The following is a 23,423-nucleotide window of genomic DNA, read 5'->3' as shown; positions in this document are numbered from 1 at the left end:
GATTGCGGGTGTTGGGGGTCACGGTGAGGGCAGAGGATTGGGACGTTCTTCACTCCTGCGGTGTTGGGCCTGTTGGCAACGGAACAGTGATGTTTGGAAGAAGCATTCAGAGTTGCCTGTGTGGCTGCCAATGCAACACGTTAACAACTGGACCCAGCATCTCTCCTAGAAGACTCGGCCAAGGAGTGATGTTTGGAAGAAGCATTCCAAGTGGCCTACTTGGCTACCAATGCAACAGGTTGACAACGGGATGCAGCATCTCTCCTAGAAGACTCGGGCAAGGAGAGATGTTTGGAAGAAACATTCAGAGTGGCCTACGTGGCTACCAATGCAACACGTTAGCAGCTAGACGCAGCATCTCTCCTAGAAGACTCGGCCAAGGAGTGATGTTTGGAAGAAGCATTCAGAGTAGCCTACGTGGCTACCAATGCAGCACATTAGCAACGGGACGCAGGATCTCTCCTAGAAGATTCAGCCAAGGAGTGATGCTTGGAAGAAGCATTCAGAGTGGCCTACGTAGCTACCAATGCAACACGTTAACAACTGGACGCAGCATCTCTCCTAGAAGACTCGGCCAAGGAGTGATGTTTGGAAGAAGCATTCAGAGTGGGCTACGTGGCTACCCATGCAACACGTTAACCACGGGATGCAGCATCTCTCCTAGAAGACTCGGCCAAGGAGTGAAGTTTAGAAGAAGCATTCCGAGTGGATTACATGGCTACCAATGCAACCCGTTAGCAACGGGATGCAGCATCTCTCCTAGAAGACTCGGCCAAGGAGTGATGTTTGGAAGAAGCATTCAGAGTGACCTACGTGGCTACCAATACACCACGTTAACAACTGGACGCAGCATCTCTCCTAGAAGACTCGGCCAAGGAGTGATGTTTGGAAGAAGCATTCAGAGTGGCCTATGAGGCTACCAATGCAACCCGTTAGCAACTGGACGCAGCATCTCTCCTAGAAGACTCGGCCAAGGAGTGATGTTTGGAAGAAGCATTCAGAGTGGCCTATGTGGCTACCAATGCAACACGTTAACAACTGGACGCAGCATTTCTCCTAGAAGACTCGGCAAAGGAGAGATGTGTGGAAGGAGCATTCAGAGTGGCCTACGAGGCTACCAATGCAACCCATTAGCAACTGGATGCAGCATATCTCCTAGAAGACTCAGCCAAGGAGTGATGTTTGGAAGAAACATTCAGAGTGGCCTACGTGGCTACCCATGCAACATGTTAACAACGGGACGCAGCATCTCTCCTAGAAGACTCGGCCAAGGAGTGATGTTTGGAAGAAGCATTCTGAGTGGCCTACATGGCTACCAATGCTACACGTTAACAACGGGACGCAGCATCTCTCCTAGAAGACTCAGCCTAGGAGTGATGTTTGGAAGCAGCATTCAGAGTGGCCTACGTGGCTACCAATGCAACACGTTAGCAACTGGACTTTAGACCAGGCTGCCCCTCGTGGTGCTCTTCCTCTGATGGAATGAGCATGAGCCAGATACACCAGGAACTGGGAGCTAGAAGGGATACTAGCCCTGAGAGGGCTCCAAAACTGGCACTTGTTTTAGAAAGGCTTTAAAATGCCTATATGCTCCTTGGGCAATTCTCAATCAGCAGTGATGGAAAAATCAATGTGCACGACACCCTATAATGTTACCTTTTATGGTACCCAGAAGATGCAAACTAGGAAAATGTCCAGAATATGGGAAAGTGTATGGCACCCTAGAAATATTCATCTTCTAACCCTAAAATGTCAAAGTTTACAATATGCTGACATTCTGAAATGGAATTGCAGCCCAAGAAATGGGACTATAAATGGCACCCTGAAAATACAGGTATGGAGGGCTGCTGGATACATGGCACTCTAAAATGTCAATATTTATGGTATGCCCCCAATGTGAATGCATATGACAATCTAATGTAGGCATGGATGGCACCTTGAAAATATGAACATTTAAGACAGCTGTGAAAATGTCAATGTTTACAACATGTTTACTGGACTACAAAATGCCAGGTGATGTGGTCAAATGAAAAAAGAACAGAAGATGGACGGAATGCTGAACAAATCAAACATTCACCCCCCAGACACAGATCTGGGTAAAGCCATAGTTTTTGTGGCTTGCCACGTCATTCCAGTTGAGACCAAGCCATATGCAAATCGGCCTTGACCCTGCTACCCATGGGAACAGTCCAGCCTGAACTGCCAGGCCAGGTCTAAACTGGAATGACATGGCAAGCCAAAAGAACTATGGCTTTAACCCAGATCTGTGTCTGGAGGTGAATGTTTGATTTGTTCAGCAAATGGGACCGGAGTGGGGCAGGAGCTGAAGTGGCCAAGGGGCGGCACTGGAAGGGCACTGACTCGACCTCAGCCGAGGCAGCCGCCTGTGTGGAGGGACGAGAGGGAAAAGGGAAGTGACCCAAAGTCCTCCACCAGCCTCGGCCCAGAATGTTGCGGAGGCGGTCCGGTGACGCATTTGGTGGTGCCAGGGACGAATCAACCGCCCACTCGCCCTCCAACGTGGCAGCCGCCCGTGGGGAAGAATGAGAAAGGCCCGGAAGGGGGCACGGAGTCCCCACCTTACCTCGGCCCAAAGCGGGGCAAGGAGAGGTCACCGACCCTGAAGCAGAAACTGGCGCCTTGACGGCATCAGCTCAGCCTTGGACGAGGCCTTCGCGTTCCCAGAGGGCCGAGCGGGGCTCGGGGATGCGACCTGAGCCCCGGCGACCTCCCGCAACACCTCAGGGTCTCCCGCTGGAGTTTGCGGCAAGGCAGAGGTGCCGTGGCCTGAAGCACGGACCCCAGGGGGGCCGCACCCCAACAGCACCACATCCTCCAAGCCTGGATCAGAACCAGTCGGCGCCGGAGCCGGAGCTGCCGGCGGCGCCATGGAGGGCCCCGTGCGAGGCAAGGGATCCATCAGCGCCCCAGGAGGGGAAGGAGGAGGAGACGCCAGCGAGGCTGCAAAGCTGCCGCTTATGTCTCCATATGGACTCTCGATGCCCCCTTACCGGGAAACGGTGGATAGGAGGACGACACGCCGGGCCGCATCACCCATGGAGAGCCCACGCCCCTGGAAGGACGAACACCAGTCCCCGGGGACAAACTGCGACACTTACCCACCGGGGAGTGACACTCTTGTGACATCGGAGAAGGATGAGGACGACAACCACGGCCGAAACTGAAGCCGTCTGCCGAAGCTGTTAAAGGGGATTAGGTCGACCTGGAGAGACGTGCCGACAGTAGTTTTATTCGGCGTTCCCGCCGCGACTTCGGTTCAACTGTTGACACGCCTCACAATCAGTGGTGCCGTGATCCTCCCTCAAACATCACATACAAATGAGATGAGGGCCCGTCACTGACACGCCCACACGACGTGCAAGTTTTAAAGCCCGAAGGCATTCGCACACTGTTCCACCAGACAGAAGACAATTGGTGAAAAAAAAAGGGCCCAAAACAGGCCCAAACCAAGACCGGATCCGCGTTGCACGCGGAAAAGGAAAAAACTGACGTAGGCACGCCCGGGTGGGGTTTATGTGACCTCGCTGACATCACGTACGCAGACGACGCTTGGGCGAAGTCGCATGATGTTGCCCCGCCCCCGCGCGCAGGGATGCCATGGGAAAAAGCTTACGGATCCAATCTCATGCCTCGGTTTCTACGTGAAGGAATCTGCGGCTGGTAGTCTCTTTCAGATATGTTGAGCAAAAGAACAATGGATTTTACATCAAATCTCTTTACTGGGGTGAATATTTGATTTGTTCAGCATTCTGTCCATCATTTGTAGGCACAGCATGTTTTGCTCTAAGGGGGATGGGTATGCCCATATGTGGGTCCCTTGCTTGCCTGGCCACTGGATTCAAGCTAGCCTGGCTGATGAGGGGTGATACCTGAAACCGGACACAGGATGCTTGTTTCTAATCCAGGGAATAACTGGCCTGGCAGTTCGTTCTGGTCTGTTCTCATGAGGTCCAAACTGGGGTGACATGGTGAGCAAAAGAAGGATAGATTTATTCCAGATCTCTTGACAGGAGGTGAATATTTGATTTGTTCAGCATTCAGTCTATCATTTGTTTGTGCATCATAGTTGATATGGTCAGCGAAGACAATCTAGAAAAGTTGATGTTTAAGGCACCTTGTTATTGTGAACATGGACGCCAGCTTGAAAATGTCAGTAGTACCTCGATGATTCGAATATACCCTACAACCAGGAAAGGTAGACTTTGCCAGTTCCATGACAATGTGAACCAGATGGATGCCTTGAAGATGGCAGCGTGCATGTAACTTTGGACATCTCATCCTTTACAACACCATCTCTTGAGACAAGCTGTGTGCTAGGGAAGGGATGAATGCTAATCTCCAGTGTGAGTGCCATTACCCATGGGATGGACGTGGTGCTCCTTCTCGTGCAATTCAGCCATAGAACTTACATTTAATGAGTCAGGGATGTACCTGTGCAGAACCTGTGGAGCAAATGGCCTCCAAGGAATAAAACATACAATCCTGATTTATTTGAGGAATCCATGAAGGCCAATTTTAAGTGTTGAATCACTTGCAACACGATTTCTGACCAAGCGTGGAATGGTGCCCGTCCACTAGGTAGAATGGTTAGAATCTGTCTGGAGAAAGGAAGCCTTGAAATAATGTGAGAAATGGGGTACAGTTAACTATTTGATGTAAAGTAGGACGTGCTTGTAAGTTTGGGGAAACTGGGATAAGTTAGTGATGCATACCGCTTTGATTTCTCCAGTATAAAATCACCTGCTTGAACCCCTCCTAACCTCTATCACACGTCTTGCCCTGAAACACCTGAGGCGCAGAACGCCAACCTCTTCCACATTTTCATCGAGGCGAAGCTAGTTTCTTCTACTGGGTGTAATGGAAAGGTGTACTGTACTTTACTGTAACATAGAAGTTGCTCTAGATTTTTTCTTGCACTCTGTGAATTCATTTGGGACAGGTACAAACTCCCAAAGTGCTTACTTAGGTCAACATGTAGTCTGTTAATCTTGTCAGAGTGTTACACATGCACACATTTCAAGAGGTACACTACCTTCAGGCAGTAGTACCCAATGACACACAGGCATGAGATGATGGTATGGATCACTGCCAGAATCCGAAGCGTTGGAGCCATATAACCAGTCGTTTCTTGCAAGACAAAGTACACCACCCCTTCATCCTCGTCGTCGTCCTCCTCAAAGGTGTTCCACATGTCAGAATCTTCTTCGGGTTCGTCATCGAATGGCTCTTCAGTCACCTGGGCACAAACAAGGCATTTACAGATGTGGCAAGACAATCCTTTCAAAGGAAGTATTACTATTTTCACCTGTGGAGGAGGGGCCATGGACTCCTAAGGAGCATCATGGGGAGGGGGGAGGGGGGAGGGGGGTGACAATGTGGAATGTATTTCAATATTCAATAACTGCTGTGCATCTGAATAAAGCTGTATAGAAAACGGTGTGCATATGTTTAGGCAGAAGCATTTGAGTTGCCTGTAATTTAGAATTTATTTGTCAAAAATAATTAAATTGTGTGTATATTAAGAATTATGTACCTACAAAATACATACAGTCCTTGCTTTAATCCAATGGCACTTCATGGGCGATTTCTAAATGTTAGTACTAATCAAATAATCAATGATGTTATTTTTCTAAATTTCCTTGAACAACGAGTGTTACGATTAGATATTGCAGGCCTTTCTTCGAGAACTGAAAACTGGCTGTGTTATCTGCCCATTAAAGCAGGACCTTGGAAGGGTGAAAGACTGGTCCAAAGGAAGGAATTAGAAAGTGGGTGTTCACGATGTCTCTTTTAAGAGTGTTAGAATGATGATTTGTTCTGATTTAACTCTTGTAATAGTCAAATGCTAGCAAATAAAAATAAATGTAAAAGGTTAACAAATCACGAGATATTATTATCCCGTTACATTGATCCCTAATTATTTGAGTACTTGGGTAGCAACGCAACTCACAGGCATTTTGGCACCATTAGACCTCTGCCACTTTGCTGCAGTGAGTCTGATTTTTTCATGAGTAAATGGGACACTACATAGTAAACTTAAGCAAGAAAATGGAAGACGGGACATACCTTGTAGAACAGCAGAATGAAGTTGATGGCAAATGCGACAAAGAGAGCAAGAAACCGCATATTGTAGAAATTCCTAGCCAAATAATTCTGAAATAAAAATAAAAAAAATACACAGAACTGTGAAACCTGGCGACAATGAAACAAAGCTAAGGGGTCTCTTACAACATTGAGGGGGTAGCTGGGGTCACTAAATAGTGTAACAAAAACACACAGAATGAAGATGACAGCAGTATGCAAAAACACATTTTATATAAACATTGTGGAGTAAAAAGAGGCACCTTAGTTTCCTCAAACACATTTGTCTGATTTACTTGTCTGATCAGCCTCTCTGTTTTGAGGATGAAACAGGAAAATGAGTTAATGTGGATGAATACTTATTCTTTTACGACGCACCAAAATGGGGAGTGAAATGAGAAACTCAAAATTACTTATAGCCTAAATACAAACCGTAAATTCAGGGCAGTACGTTAAAAGGTCATTGTCGACCACTTTAGAAAACAAAAACTCTTGGCCTGTTTTGATCGACTGCACTAAAAGCTTCTGTTAATAGTGAAAGCCTGATTCTTGCTTACTATTCTAGCAGATGTGAGTCTCTTGCATAACACTGTCTTTCATGGAAAAAAATGTAATGGCTGTTTTGTGCATGGGTTAAAGGGCTCTTTCATTAGTTGGCCAAGGACAGTATTTAATTCCCATAGAGTAGCCAGAGTCTATAGTGACGGGAATTCTATGAACAGCCCTTTTAAGAATTACCAGGAGGCATGAACCTAGGTTTAGCTGCTAAGGGTACTCTGATGGAAGCATAGTTTGGCCCTGACAGGGCCAGCAGCAGCAGATAATGTACAATCTGTTGAGGTTGAACACTGATGGAATATAGACCTCACTCATTGGCACCAGATACAGAAGTATTTCCATTTGGGATTGCTTTCAGTAGTCGATGTAGTTCTGGCTTGTCCAATCTGAAGGCATTATTAGTAGTGTGAACTCCAAATGGTCAGGGCCCAGACATATAAGCTGAGCGAGGCCGGGTCTAGGTAAAGAATCTAGTCCTTCTCAGTGGAGAGGCATGCCTGGGGCCTTATTTATGAAGGACTTGCGCCGCCGGTGCGTCACTTTTAACATGGGAAAAAGTGACGCACCGGCGGCGCAAGTCCTTCATAAATAAGGCCCCTGGTTTCTGACCAGATGTATCAGGGGAATCTCGAGTGCGTGCAGGAGATCTGTGAACCAGTATTGATGGTACCAGGATGGGGCTAAGAGGATCACACAGCAGACATCTCTCATGGCTTTGCTTAATAGTCTCAGAATGAGGGTTACTGCAGAAAGATGTACAGAAAGGTCATGAACTATTACGCCTTTATCCTAGATAAACTCATTTACCTGCTGGCAAAGTTCCAGCTTTTCTTTGATGATTTCGCAAAGAGGTCCCACTGTCGAAAAATCATGTTCAGCAGATGATGACGTAAATCGCTTTTGAGGGAGATGGTTGATGTTCTGCTGAGGGTGTCAGTCCGTGTGTTGTAGACTGCTGGGAGATATTCTGCTGTTAGTGGGACTCTGTACTGTATTGCCATTACCCAAAAGAGTTGCGCTTTCCATGCGTACGTTAGAGACTTTGTGCAACCCTGTTTGTTTATGTAGAAATGCAGGCTATGTTGTTTGTCCTCAGTAACACTGTTGGAGTTCTCCAGCCTTGTGCCCTGATTTATAGGACGTTGATGTGAAGATTATTCTCCTGGGCCGACCAGAGAACTCCTACTTCCAGATCCTGAACAAGGGCAACCTATTCTTCCAAAGAAGTGTATGCAGTCATGACCAAACGCCTTTCTTGAGGATGGCAATATGGGCCCTCCATAAGATTGAGTTGTGGTAGCCTCAAGACCAAAGCTGCTTTGATCTTGTTTAAAAACAGAATGTGATCCTGACAACTGGCGCCAAGAGCGTTCAACTCCTCTCGAAGGCAACTCGGAACCTTGAGGGTCATCAATATGCAGGAAGACATCATGCATGTAGGAATTTGAATACCTGGAGTGGAGAGATGTTGGTCTCAGTTTGTGTTTCTAGCAAAAAGATAGTAGACACTGAATTCTTCCTTCTGATGAGGAAGCTGTGCCTGCCTTGGTTCCCAAAATGGCACCCAGGAACTGGATGAATGTCATGGGATGCAGGTGGGAATTGGCCACATTGACTGAGAGGCCCAATTGTTTGAACAGTTCTATGTTTGCTTTGATCGCCCTAAGTTGGCGGGGTATGCCCAGACATGGGTCCCTTGCTAACTTTGCCACTAGATTCAAGCTAGCCTGGCTGATGAAGGTTGTTACCCAGAACCGGTCCCAGGATGCTTGTTTCCGGTTCAGGGAAGACCTGGCTTGGCAGTTGGGCTGGGCTGTTCCCATGAGGCACAGGGTCAAGACTGATTTGCATAAAGCTGGGTCTGAACTGAGGTGGCAAAGTGACCTAAAGAATGATGATCGATTCAACACAGATCTGTGACTGGGGGTGATTGTCTGAAAAGTTTCAGCGCTCCGTCCATCATCTTCTTGTGTTTGCTTGGACATCCTCCGAAAAGCCAGATGTCTTCAGCCAGACATGGCACGTAATGGCCACCCTCAAGGAAATCGATCTGCCTAGAAAGTCTGTGATATCTAAGCCACATCGTATGGCAAACTTAGCTGCATCATTCCCATCTGTAATGGCTTGGGAGAGGAGAGCTTGGTCCTCCTCCGAGACTCTGGGCAGCACTTGGGCAACTGTATCCTACACAGAATGGGAGTAATGGCCCAAGAGGCATGCAGTGTTAACCAACCGCAATGCTAGGCTGGTAGAAGAAAAGATTTTCTTACCAAAGCTGTCCAGCTTTTGAATTCCCTGTCCAGAGGTGCAGAAGGGAACGCACCTGCAGAAGTGGAAGCTTGGACCACCAAGCTCTGTGGGGCGGGGTGGGTGGAGAGGAAAGCTGGGTCATCCGATGCAGGGCCGTGGTGGCGGGCAATGGTTCTATTCACAGGAGTGCCAGTGTGGGGCTCGGACCAAGTGCCCAGTAGAACATCTGTTAAGGCCTTGTTGAAAGGCAGCAAGGGTTCCAAAATGGAAACACCATGCTGCAGGACCTCCGTTAGGACATTAGTCTTGACTGCCACCGAAGGAAGCTGCAGTTCCAAGACCGCCACAGCCCTCTGCACTACCATTGCAAATCCCTCCTATCTCCTCCGTAGCCAGGTTAGGGGGGAGACATTATGCCAGAATCTGGGGAGGTCTTAAGGTTACTGGCATCACCCAAGTCCTCCTACCAGTCCAGGTCTCGATTGGGTTGTGGGATTTCTAAGGGATCCTGCTGCCCCTCTCAATCTTCATCACCCATGCCTAACCTTTCAGAATAGGGCTGGGTGAATGGCATGGAGCTGTACGGCTCTGTCTGTGCCAGTGACTGTGTTGGTGGATGCCAAACCGGCTCTGTGTCATCTGGAATGATGATGGGGAGGTGCCACTGGCAATGCAGAGGGCCTTGAGGTTGAACGCAGCGCCGAGGAAGGTCACAAAGGTACGACCAGTGCCAATCCTGATCCGTGAACGGATCCAAGAGGAGGCCGTGGCTGGAGCCGAAATCGTGAAACACAAAGGGTCTCCTTCAGCTGAACCTGTGAGGCCTGAAGGCACGCTGGCATGAACAGGCTTCCCGAATATGGCACACATGGCATCATAAAATTCTTTTAGTTGGGTGGGGGTGGCCCCCAGCCCCAGAAAGGGAGGGAAACTCGGACCTGTCCGAGGCACCCGCTCCGTGGAGCAGGGCCTCGAACGCTGAGGCTACTCCATCTCGTCGCATGATGGACAGGGCGAAGTCTAAGCACACTTCGACTTCTTGTGTTTCTTATGGTTCTTCTTACCTGACCGCGAGGGCTTAGAATAGGAAGACTTTGACCCCCCAGAGCAGTGCTCGGACCTTCCCCTCGAGCGGTATCGGCGAGGTGAGCTCTGTGGGGCTGGGCCATGATCAGCTTTAGAGACCGCTCCCTCAAAGCCTTCAGCACCATGGCCCAGCATTCGGAGCATGACTTTGTGTCGTGGTCACGCTCCAGTCACAAGAGACACACTAAATGGGGGTACGTGACCGACATGGTGTGGTGACAGGCGCCACACAGCTTGAACCCCAAGGCTTTCTTACTAGACATACCTAGCACACCAAAAGAAGTCGATAAAAAGTGGAAAACGTCAGTTAAAAAGTGACAGGGGGTAGCTATCTTTGAAAGATGTGCGCTGGCTGGCGCGCATAGAAAAGAACTGACGTCAGTGCTTTGGGTGGTGTCTATATAGATGACGCAGATGTCAAGATGAACTCGGCGCCTACCACATCACGCAGAGTTCATCGATGCCACCTACTGGAGCGCAAGGGTTCTGCTATTAAAAATCTTGCAGATCTAGCCTGACGCCTGGAAGTTCAAATTTAAGGAATCTGCGGTTATATGTCCCTTGACGTTAGCTTATAAGCCTTAAAAATATTTAAATAAAAAAAGTTACCAAAAAATCACAGTAGAGCATGAAAACGATAAATGAACTTCCTTTGCCTGACAAGTATTTGCAAATATGATGTCACGTCAGTGTCAAGCACCCACACATGCCAGGAAACAATGAAAACATAGCGGAAACTACATAAGGAGATTGAAAAGTAAGGGAGAAGTACATAGAAGAGATTAATGGAATCATGAAACTGAAAAACAAGAGAGAGGGGATTGAATAGAAAACAATGAAAGAAAGAGAAAGTGAGAGATGGGGACCAAGAGATAGTACGAGAGAGAATGGAGAACTTTGAAGAATATAAGATGCAATAACCAAATAAAATGTTGGCCTTGGGAGTGGATCAAAAAGAACCAAGAGCGCACAACTTGTCGGTGAATGAGATAAAGAGATGGACTGAGAGATAAAGTGTAAAACACACTGAAGGAGAGGAGCTATTGGTAAATGGAGAGAAAGAGGGACAGGAGTCTCAAACCCAAACAAATTAGAGTGATGCCATTCGGTATCAAGGCTAGACATACCACAGCCAGGAGCTGAAAAGAAGGGGAAGAGAGAAAAGGATCAACAATAGAAAATAAGAGAGCATCATGGGAGGAACAAATGAAACACAAAACAGGATACATCATGGTATCAAGAACCCGATCATCAGTATACCATGGAAGCAAAATTACTAGTCAGCAAGACACAGGTGATGATGAAAGAAGAAGGTCACCGAAGAGGCAAAAAAAGCCAGACATTGCGTGACTTAAGCATACCTAGTGCACTTACTACTTACCAGAACAAGCCCCAACTAGATATACAATTGTGAGAATGCGTACCAAATTGATTAGTTCTACTTAGCTTGTTTTTTTCTAATGGTTAAGCACCCTGACAAAAGGAGTTAATATTTGGAGTGCAGAACCCCAGCTGAGATTATTGCCTAAGTGCATCCTTAAACCATGGTTACCATGTGGCCTGCTTTCCTGATGTGGGACTGCTCAGGAACCCTGTACTCACCAACATCTTGGTCTGGTACACCTCCAAGCCTTCCAGGAAGTTAGCCATGATGGCTTCTGGCACCACCTTTCTCTGCCCACGCCTGCGTTTCCATTTCCTGGCCTCCTCTTCTTCTTCGCCCTGGGACTCTGCTTCCTCTTCTTCCTTGGCTTTGTCTTTCTTCTCACCATCCTCAAGGCTGCAAAGAAAGACAAATGAGAAAAGTCAGAAAACGTACAAGAAGTGGTTCTTATAGGGTGTCTCCAAAGAGGCCATAAATTTAAGGATGTCACACATTAGGTGGTTTCTAATTTGTCATGGGACATGAGGGCATTACGGATCAGGAACTTTTCCAAGAGGCATTGTAGGAAAGTAGGGTCTGCTTTCATGGTTACACCCACATATTGCTGGTGTCGTTCTGTTTTCTAACTAGTCTGACTAGGATCCTGTTAGCCAGGAGCCCAGGCACTGTACTCCTGCCCTAAATTTGACTATGGTTAGTACTTTGGTATCTTACAAATTGGCTACTGGTGTACTCTTTTAAGTCCCTAGTAGATGGTACTAAGGTACCCAGGGCATAGGTACACCAGGGATCTCCCATGGACTTCAGCATATATTATGCCACCCATGGGAGACCACCTAAACTGTGACTACAGGCCTGCCATGTGTGAGCTGGTGCTAGCCCCACTCACAATAGATATAAGTTTCCTTATATCTGAGGTCACAGCACTTAAAACCTAAAAGTCACCTCTAAGGTAGGCCTATCAATTCTGAAGGCAGGCTGCTTGGTTATAGTGTGAGGCTGCCCTGCATAAGCAGGAAACCCCAGGAGTCGATTCTCCAGCCTTTGTAAGTGCCGTCAGCCATTTTATAAATATAGTGGGCATCAAGTCCATTACGAGTTGTCTAACTATATATTGGCTGCACCGAACCAGTCATGTTTGGTATCAAACATGTTGAAATCCTACCCCAACACTAATTCCAGTGTTGGATGTAGGATCCCATATACTGTATTACCGGTACCAGCCTTTCAGGATCTAACAGCAAACTAGTGCTGCTGCCGTCCACAGACAAGGGCCCTCCTGCTGCTGAGCTAGGCTCGAGCAGGGAAAGGTATAACAATAGGTTTTCTGTCACAGGGAGGTTTGAACACCTCTTAGGCAGGACTAGGTGTGATGGGCTGGGGTGGGGTGGGGGCTTGCCAGAGCCACCAGACTGCTTTGAAGGGCACATTTGGTGCCCACCTTGCATATTCCAGTTGGAACTAGTTCAGGGAGTCGTTTGGTCCTGTTCTGGTACGAAACTGGACAAAGAACTGTCCAGTCCCTCCTCTGGGAGGGATCCTTGAATCGTCCCAACCCTTTCCTTTGAGTCCTTAAGGGCTTACCTGTGTGTGGCTCTTCAGATTCGTGGGACAAGTTCAGATCCGAAACCACTTTTACTTCTAACATCTGGGTACTTTGGACTTAGTAGTACTTCGCTGTGGGAACTATGAGTGCATCGAGCAGACTCCTGGTCTTGTCGTCCTGGCAGACTTCTGCGTCATCTGTGCTGGTGCTCAATCCGGGTTCTTCTCCAGGCCAGTGGGCCTCAAAGGCACGCGAAGGAATCTCCCTTGGAATGAAGGAGTCACTCCTCTGCACCTGCAGGCACCGCAACTTAGCTGCTCCTGACATCCTCTGTACTTCGCAAGGCCCAGCATCACAGGTGGTGGTTCTGCAACTCCCTTTAGGCCTGCACTTTCTTCTCACCGAATTTGAGGCCAGTATCCTTCGTCAGAACTACTGAACAGCACCTCTGTGCACTGCGTCAACTTGCCATTGCCAAGGCTTGTTGACTCTCTTCTTCAGAGATCTTCGGATTCCAAGAAGCTCCAGCCTCCAGCATCTCTTGCTACCAAGATACACAGCGCCGCCTGTTCCTCACAGCTGCAGTGACACGTTCTCTGTCAACCCTCCTATATCTTCCGTCATCAGTGGTCATTGGTCTCCCGTGCCTCCTGGTCACTCCCAAGTGACATAGACTCTATCCCCTCTGCTTACAGGTACTCCTCTTTAAGAATCCACCATTGCATTCCACCAGACTCTTTCACCTTCTTCTCCAGCAGCATCTTCACTCCAGGGGAGGACCAAACGTTATACTAAGAAAGTTGTGATCATCGACTGAAGTCGAGACTTAGAGCAGGAGACTCAGATGAGTTGGGGACCCAAGGAACCACCCAAGGTAAACACCCAGGGACCCCACGGAGGCTGTGTGCAGATTGGAAACACAGCCGCGTACTCAATACAAGCCAACGAGAAAGTTGTAGTTGCAGTTTTGGAGAAAAATAACTCCCGAGGACCCTAAGGAAACCCAGTGGAAGACAGATGGTTGGACAGTCATCACACCTGTGGATATCCCAGGAATGCTGGTGCATAGGTGCAAAGGGATGTCGGAAACAGCTGTAGACCACAATGGAGGACTTCAGTAAAGATGCTGCTGAAGACTGTGCAAGAGTCCAGTGGAAGCCAAGGGTGGTTTCCTGAAGAGAAGAACCTGCAAACCGAGGGGACAGTGTCTATGCCACTCGGAGGTGACCAAGGGTCACAGAAGAGCAATGACCAATGATGACAGAAGATGCAGGAGAGATGACAGTGACCTTGTCGCTGCAACTGTGAGGACCAGATGATGCTGAGAAAGACCTGAAACCATGCACAAGCTGTCCCACGTCGGAAGGGGTCGTGGCCAGTGGGAGCACCAACAAGCCTTGGCATCAGCAACAGACGTGCTAAACGATAAAGGAGCAACGTTGGAACCAGCAAGGTACAAGGGACTCACCAAGTGCAGGAGAGTCAGAGCAGGCTCTGAGCAAGCCAGGGAGCCCACTGAAGCATTAATAGACCCTTAAGAGAACCCACAAGCCAAAGGCACAGGAGCCACAAGAGGATCTCGAGCAGCTCACCAAAGATGAAGGGCCACAGTGCAGAGGATGTGGAGAGGATGAAGATCTTGGCAGGAGGAGATCCTGGAGGCTGGAGCTTCTTGTTGCCCAGTGATCTCTGGAGTGCAGAGTCAATGAGCTTTTGCAATGGCAAGTCGACGCAGTGCACAGGAGTTTGGTCCCACCGGTTCTGAAGAGGATACTAGTCTCAAACCTGCTGAGAGGACAGGTCAAGCCTCGAGTGAGTTGCAGAACCACCACTTGTGTTGTTGAGCCTTTTAGAGTCAGTGGGACATGAGGAGCACAGACCGGTCAGCTTTGCAGCAGTGCCTGCACATGCAGTGGAGTGACTCCTTCACTACAAGGGAAATTACCTTGGGTGTCCTTGATGCCCATAGGTCTGTTGAAGATCCTGGAAGAAACACAGACACAGAGACAAAGAAAGCTTGCAGAACAGGGAGACCAGGAGCAGCAGGAGTCTTCCTTGATGCAGTCTTGGTTCCAGGCAAATGTCAAGTGTCCAGAGGCTTGACTCTTGTCCCATGACGAATCTGAGGACCCACCCACAGGTAAGCCCTTTTATACCCTCAGAAAGGGGTTAGGACGACTCAGGGATCTTTCTCAGGGGAGGGGCTGGACAGAGGGGAGGATACTCCTATGCCCTTTATCCAGTTTCATGCCAGAGTGGGAGCCAAGTTCTCCCTGAACTGGCACATACAGGAGCATGCAAGGAGTGTACCAAATGTGCCCTTCAAAGCAGTCAGGTGGCGCTGGCAAGCGTTCCCACCCCAACCGAATACACTAAGTCCTGTCTGGGAGGTGGTCACATCTCCCTGTGACAGGAAACCTATTGTTCTACCTTTGCTCAGCTCAGCAGCAGGAGGGCAGAATAGTGTCTGTGGTCGGAAGCAGCCCTTGCTTGCTAGCAGACCCTGAAAGGCTGTTACCAGGAGTGCCGAGGGCTTCCCGGAGGAGCCTCCTAGTTCATGGAATCATACCTCCAACACCCGTAACGGTGTTGGGGTATGATTCCAACATGTTTGATACAAAACATGCCCAGGTTCAGCACAGCCACTATATAGTTAGCTACCGCGTAATGACAGATGGCCACTATATGTGTCAAAATGGCGGACTGCACTTACAAAGCCTGGAGAATTGACTCTGGGGTTGATAGAGGTGCCCTGCTAATGCAGGGGTACTGTCAGACTTATAACCCAGCACCTTGCCTTCAGGATTGAAAGGCCTACCTTTAGGGGGAATTAAAGGTTTTAGGTGAAGTGACCTCAGATATAAGGAAACTTACATTTATCCTAAGGGCTGCTGCACCAGCTTATAAAGGCTGCAAGGGCAGACCTGTAGTCCCAGTTTGAGTGATCTCTCAGGGGTGGCATAATACATGCGGCAGGCCATGGGAGACCACTGGTGTACCTATATCCAAGGTACCGTAGTACAATATACTAGCGACCTACAAGGGTACACCAGTAGCCAAATGTGGACATACCAAAGTACTTACAATAACAAATGTAGGGAGGAAGCACAGAGACCGGGGTCCTGAATAGCAGCCTCTCAGTCAGACTAGTCAAAAAAACATACTGACACCTGCAAAAAGTTGGGGTAACCATGAAAGCAGATCCTACTTTCCTATTGTAGATATACCATGAATGTTACTGTATCCGGCAGTTGGATGTGCTGTCTTAGGCAGGCCTAGGCAATACAGGCACTGTGTTCTCAGTAGTGCCATGAACATGTTAAGAAGAGTAACTGGTACCTTCGAAGCAGAGGTGGGTCCAGCCTCTTTGCTGGAGGCTGCCACACTCTGTTTTAACTTCAAATGATACAAAGTCAGCAGCGTCATTTGCCATCCTTGGAGGATCTAGAAGCTTCCCTTAACGTATTAGGTTTTAGGACATCACTCTTCCGTCTATATGGGCAAGGTGTATCATCTACCAAAGCACTATAAATACAGGCTTAGTAAACACTTGAAAGTACTGTGGAATAAAAAACTATGGAGAGCGACCTGCTGTTTTGCCGGTGCACAGTGTGTAAACCTAACCACGCAGCGCTCCTTCAGGTAAGTGGGATGAAGTCTCAGGAACTTGGCCCTTTGACGTGGTACTTCTTCAGCTCTGTGTTTCAATGTGACATGTTGCTATGACCAGGCTGTACAAGTTTCAGAGCATTTACCAGCAACTTCAAAATAAATTATAAAACCGTACTAAGATTTGGTGGCCAGTGCGTTCCTACACACCAAGCACCCAGTTACAAACCAGTGGACATTTCACCACCTCTAAGACAAATCTTTATTTAATCTCTGTCACCCTATTTCCATATTCCTCCCAAATGGTGTCACATCATGCTGCGTGAAGGACATGAGGTTCAATGGGGACTGAAGATGCTCTTTGAGCTGCCTTCACAGTACAGTTCCCAATGGAAAGGAGCAGGTGTCAACTGGTGCCTCTAAATGACATCTAGTGTCAGTAACTATTGCAGGAAGTAGGCCCCTGCTGTTGTAAACGAATGTGGAAGGGTACTCCCACTTTCCATACAAAGTGTCAGTGAGCTCTTTTACATGCTGGTTATAGAATTCTATTAAAACAACCAACACAATCTCATAACACTAGACAACGACGATTCAGCACTAACTGGCACATCTTTTATGAATCGCAACACCTCCAGCGACATATGCTTGGATGCTAACCTCAGCTGGTGATTGTTACAAGGACCATGTGCATGTGCAGCTCCCACTACATGTACTGCCTAAGAATTAGGCACAAGAATGTAGTAAAAAGTGACTTACTCAGCCTTCTCGGACTCCTGCTTGGCATCGGCTTCATTTCCCTTTTCCTCCTCGGCAGCCTGCAACCAAGAGATAACAATCAGCCTTTCAGCAGAGATCACTTTTGATTTCATTAATCCTAAAAGGAATCAATTAGCTGGCTCCCTCTCCTTGGCATTTGTACCCCGCTGCCAGCTCCTGTCATCATGCAGATTAAAGGCTGCTCGCTTCTGAAATAATTAGTGTGAGCACGAACTAGGGGAGCCATACAACAAAGCCCTTTTCAAGAATCCTTCCCCTGGCGATTCCTGTCAAGGTGTCCTTCTGATCTGCAGTTGGCGGTGCTCTGTTCGACCCCACACAACGGAACAACATCAGAACTACATCGCATGGAGTGCTGAGCCCGCCGCAGAGGTGGGACGGCTTAAGCAACCAATCCTGGACATGGCCAATTGACTTGTGCCCTAAGACGCGGCTAGGACTGAGGCGGAGTCCCAAACGTGTCACCCACAGGGTGAAGCCAGCATGTGTCTGACTCCACTAGAGTCCCAAGAATTTCCTGACTTGCCAGCAGGCCTTTATGTCTTCAGCTGCAGACTGTTCAGTGCTGTCTATCCCTCTTCTCTCTGGATGGGCGGAACAGGATCATGTGCTGATCATGCTTACCCTTGAACCACTCTATAACCTTTTCACTTGGTATTGTTGCACCTCTGCATGTGAAGGATGCCTCACAGCTCCTCACATGTCACTTGATATGCAGAACCCCCTCTATCATGCAGAGCCATGTGAATAGTTAAATAGGACAATGAAGTTATTTGCCCATCCACACAGTGTCACTGGCCGAGATGGCAATTACTTGTGTGAATTTGTCGTGACAGTTCCAGTGCCTTACCTGCAACTCATGCAAAAATAACAGTTGATGGACAGAATGCAGAACAATGTCATACATTCACCCCAGTACAGAGATCAGGGCCTAAATCCATCGTTTTTTTGTACTCCACACCACCCCAGTTCAGACATGGCCATATGCAAATCAGCCTTGACCCTGTGCCTCATGGGAACAGTCCAGCCCGAACTGCCAAGCCATGTCTTTCCTGGACTGGAATCAAGCATCCTAGGACCGGTTTCTGGCTATCAGCCGTCTTCAGCCAGGATAGCTTGACTCCAGTGGTGTGGAGAGCATGGGACTCATGTCTGAGCATACCCATCCCACTCAGGGTGACAAATGCAAAAATAACAGTTGATGGACAGAATGCAGGACAATGTCATACATTCACCCCAGTACAGAGATCTCGGCCTAAATCCATCGTTTTTTGCATTTACCTGCAACTCAAACATTGTCCCATTCTATTTATATGTCCCCATTCCTAGTTTTTTTCTCAGCTGGATCCACATGCTTTCTTTGTTGCAGTGTTTGCCTGTGAATTTATTGGGGCAAGGGTGCCTGCGCCAGCGCATGGCAACAGTTTGTGTGCCAGCGCAGTGGGAAGCACAGAGATGCGATATATTGTTGTAAATATGTTGCATCCCTGTGCCTCGAAACTAACGCAGCATGGCGCAGCAAAATCACTTGCGGCACAGCGCTGCATTAGTTTCTTGTAGATCTGCCCCATTGTGTTTATGCTAAGTGGGTGTTACTACCTGTTAGGCAACGCCTGCGTGCGGCATTCAGGTCAGTTTGTGTGGCTAGTCTGCTCACGTTCAGGATGTGCTTAGGTCAGGCATAGTGGTTACTTTATTGGCTCTACTGCTGTCAGGTAGTGCTCCCCCACCGTTTAAGTGAGTCCTTTTGATTGTGCCTTGTGGAGCACTTTTGACTATATCATTTCTATCAGCTAAACCAGCACCTCAAGGTTATGCTCAAAGATATTAGGCTATGCGGGCATCAATGGTATGCTCTTATTCGCTAACTAATTTATGCGAGGTGTTGCAGTCTAGTTCTAAATTGGCCCTATTGGAGCCTTGGACCTATGTTTTGAGCACAGCATCCTTGCTTGGCCAGATTAAGGCCTGATTTAGAGGTTAATGGACAGAGTGAAGGCAATCAAGGTTGCAGAAGACTCTACATACTCCAACCTGTCTTTAGTTCCCCCGCCACATTTAGAGTTTACCATCAGCTTCTGGTTTTGTATGAACCACAGTCACAGTGGTTCATACGGACAAGTTACTTACCTTTGGTAACATCTATATGGTAGGGACATGATCTAGCCGCAGATTCCTTACCTTTCATCTTCCAGGCGTCAGGCTGGATGCGGCAGATTTTTGACAGGAGTGCACCTGTGCATCGGTAGATGGTATCGTTTGACTCCTTGTTACGTCGTAGGCATTGTGTCCGCCGTCGTGTGGGGTCTGCGTCATCAATATAACTGTCACTCGAGTGCGCAGACATCAGATCTTTTCTTTCCACGCCGGCCAGCGCCAATCTATTGGAGAGAGCTACCCCCTACAATTTTTTGACAGACTTTTACTGACTGGGCTGTCCAGTAGAAAGACGTCAGGGTTCAATACGTGGGGTAACGGACCCCCACCTTGTGTGTTTTTGTGCCTGGGGCGTGACCATGACACAAATTTAAGGTCCGATTATTGGGCCAAGGCACCAAAGGCTTTGAGGGAGCGGTCCCTAAAGCTGCTTGCGGCCAGGCAGGTGCCTCTGAGGTCGCCTCGTCACTCTCAGTCAAGAGGAAGGTCGGAGCAACGGTCCGAAGGCTCGAAGTCCTCTTCATCGAAGTCGTCAGGTAAGAAGAATCACAAGAAGTCAAAGAGTGCTTCAAATTCCCCTCAATTCTATTTTTGTTTTTTGGGACTTGTACCTTGTGTTCACTCATCAACAATCATCAGTCCTTCACCAAACTCTCCTGCTTTGGTCTTAGAGGGCAGACTCACTTATACATTGACATCACACCGGACTCCCTGGAGGCAAGATAGGAGAACATACATTTTCTTATGCTTTATGAGCAATTTGTTTGATTTTGTGGTAATGCCCCCACGTCTTAGCTATGGATGTAAGTGAAGACAAAAAGGATCTTATTAAACTTTATTAGAATTTAACTCCCAAAAAAACGTAGTTAAACTTGGAATCCTTTAAGGTTTTTTAGAGACCCTCACCCACTGTGGTTCTCCAGTGGCATGCTTTATTATTGGGTTGTCACTCAGCTACCTAATGTGCCTGAGTGGGCTCAACCTCCTCACGTGGAAGCACTTCTACACAGGTTATTAGTGGGATCTGTGAGATATGTATTACAGTTACCTCCAATATCCCTAATCTAATTTTAAAATCAGATTTTTTAAGTAGAATTTACCACTACCCTTTGATGCATTTCTGTTTATGGCTAAAAGCTGAGTGGCGATATCCTTCATACTTCTACCCTCCCTTCTTGATTCTTTATAGGCTTTGAGTGGTGCACAGCTACTAGAGACATTTTTTAAGGGTTCTGTGTAGCAGATACCCATTAGGCTGAAAAAAACAAATTAGATTTGGTGTCTTTATATTAGCTTACACCATACTGTGGTACTGAGCATGATGGCAGAGAACTTAGGACTGACTTTCACCGACAAAAACATCAACTCAATAGTTTATATAAGAGCAGAGAGGCGCACACAGTGAAGTCAGTAATATAAGGGAGTCCAAAAAGAATTGTAGATCTTCGGTTCTTATTTGTAAAAGTTTTCTTTATTTTCATGTACAGCGGCACAGCCAACGCGTTTCATTCCCATTCGTGCCTTGGGAATTTCATCAGGGCATATTTTAGACAGTCTAGTCTGTGCGGTTACTCTCGATATCGTACCTCTTCAAGAACAATTTGAAGGACAGTCACAGTAGGTTACAATGTGTACCTGCAGGATGCTTTGTGTTAAGGTCCAAGTGGAATGAAGGTCCAAGTTCCCACGAAATATCAGGTCACTGTCGCTATGATAAATCAGTAAAAGTAGAGATTCCGGACCCCTCGGGGGAAATCCGGAGGGGAAGGGGAGTCTGGGCGCCCAACGAAGTCTCCGGCTTCAATAGGGTCCGCAGAAGCGTAGTAACGCCACGGTGCCTTAGGTATGGCCCCCGTTCTCCACTGCTCCTCCTCCTGGAATATTGGAATATTTTCTCCACTGCTCCTCCTCCTGGAATATTCCAGGAGGAGGAGCAGTGGAGAACGGGGGCCATACCTAAGGCACCGTGGCGTTACTACGCTTCTGCGGACCCTATTGAAGCCGGAGACTTCGTTGGGCGCCCAGACTCCCCTTCCCCTCCGGATTTCCCCCGAGGGGTCCGGAATCTCTACTTTTACTGATTTATCATAGCGACAGTGACCTGATATTTCGTGGGAACTTGGACCTTCATTCCACTTGGACCTTAACACAAAGCATCCTGCAGGTACACATTGTAACCTACTGTGACTGTCCTTCAAATTGTTCTTGAAGAGGTACGATATCGAGAGTAACCGCACAGACTAGACTGTCTAAAATATGCCCTGATGAAATTCCCAAGGCACGAATGGGAATGAAACGCGTTGGCTGTGCCGCTGTACATGAAAATAAAGAAAACTTTTACAAATAAGAACCGAAGATCTACAATTCTTTTTGGACTCCCTTATATTACTGACTTCACTGTGTGCGCCTCTCTGCTCTTATATAAACTATTGGTCTGATATACATCCTTGGCAGCGGATGGTGAGAGTAGCCGCACCACCTAATAATTTTGAAACAGAAGAAGTGGATGTGCGAAACCTTGGTCAGCTGCTGGTTGCTTCTGTTTATTGTTTAGTAAAACATCAACTCGATTTTGTCAGGATCCTCCTTTGAATGACATTAATATTGCCCAGACTACGGCACAACCTGTTGACTGTGAATCCCTGTTGGAACCGAAAAAGAAGCAGATAAGAGCGGTAATACATGGCGTGACCATGACAGAGTATTTGCAGGCAAATGCAGCACCAAGAGGCCTACGGGTAAACAGTGCACCTCTAATCGTCCTGGATGATAATGCATTCAGTACGAATTGCTCATTGATAGCTTGGTGCAACAATCAAGACTGGCTTGTCCTCGTCATAAAAACAGCTATGAGACTGTTGGATGCCCTAACTATCAAGATCCAGATTCTTGAAACTAAACTGAAGTCTGTTGTACCGAGCTCTATATTTAAAAAAAGATAGCAAACCATCAATAAAGAGATCATGGTAATGGAAGACTTTCTCACACAATCTAAAATTCAGAAATTGAGTTAGGGCATCAAGCGGTTCTTCCATGAGAAGGTCTATCCTAATTCCACATTAGACGTTACCCACCCATGGTCTAGGGTAAACAAGAGCAAATCTGATTCCTTGGATAGGAGCACTTCTGCCTCAGCGGGATGTAACAGTAATGAGGACTTGAGGGGAAGAAGAAAAAGCAGATGGAGAGAGCAGACTTGGTACCAGCCATGGCAGCAACCAGACTTTGGACAACCTCAGTTTTTCAACATCCATTGCCACACTTTGGTACATGGGGTCATCCATTCTTGTCCACCCAACCACAGAGGATTCCCCAGTTGTTTAGACCACCTTTCTTTTAGGGAGAGGAGAGAACCAACCCAGAGGAAGTATAAAGAAGGAGGTACAATGGGATGACACAAACCAAGGTATCCAAACGAGAAGTAAGATCAAGAACCAAACACCAGGGACTACGTTCTACATGATGGGAAGGAACTAACCCCCAGTGAACATAGTGTCTTAAATAAAGGATTAGGTTTTGGTCCCACTCCTTCATTTGACCTCTTCAGGTTACATTGTGAAACTGCTGAATTGTGCAGGAAGATAAAGCTACGTGCTTATTTCAATCAGTGACACAAATCTTAAAGTAAGGTCAATATTTGCCCCTGTCCTCAGCTGGCCCAGTTTAAATATTAGCGTTTGAACGAGTAGTCTTTAAGGAGATTTATTCCATTGACACTACAAAAATGAAGACCTTCCAACACATTACCCAGAATGAGAGGTTGGCTATAAAAGAACTGGCAAATGATGACAGTATCATCATAAAACCCGCTCACATAGGATGAGCCATTGTCCTTCTCTCAAAAGATAACTATCCACCCGGACCCAGCGGTGAGGGGTAGGCGCGATCTACGCAGCTCAGGAACTCCCAACCTTGCGGTGGAAGATTTACCTGAAGCTTTACCCGCTGGAT

General features: G+C 47.5%; 1 protein-coding gene across 5 annotated transcripts in view; it reads right to left on the bottom strand.

Annotated features, from left to right (window-relative positions):
* The window catches only part of RYR3 (ryanodine receptor 3), a 1,864,151-nt gene that overhangs the window by 191,256 nt on the left and 1,649,472 nt on the right, over window positions 1–23,423 (bottom strand). For all 5 annotated transcript variants that reach the window (XM_086937034.1, XM_086937032.1, XM_086937031.1 and 2 more), the window contains 4 exons: window positions 17,295–17,353; window positions 11,599–11,776; window positions 6,088–6,174; window positions 5,054–5,257 (listed from right to left, as the gene is read on the bottom strand). In XM_086937034.1, the coding sequence (XP_086793160.1) occupies window positions 5,054–5,257; window positions 6,088–6,174; window positions 11,599–11,776; window positions 17,295–17,353 (528 nt within the window). The remainder of the gene's footprint in view (window positions 1–5,053; window positions 5,258–6,087; window positions 6,175–11,598; window positions 11,777–17,294; window positions 17,354–23,423) is intronic.

Source organism: Lissotriton vulgaris, chromosome 9 (assembly GCF_964263255.1).
Source record: "Lissotriton vulgaris chromosome 9, aLisVul1.2, whole genome shotgun sequence".
Taxonomy (NCBI): Eukaryota; Metazoa; Chordata; class Amphibia; order Caudata; family Salamandridae; genus Lissotriton; species Lissotriton vulgaris.
Note: the sequence above shows the minus strand (reverse complement) of the source record. Positions and strands in the feature narration are given on the sequence as shown.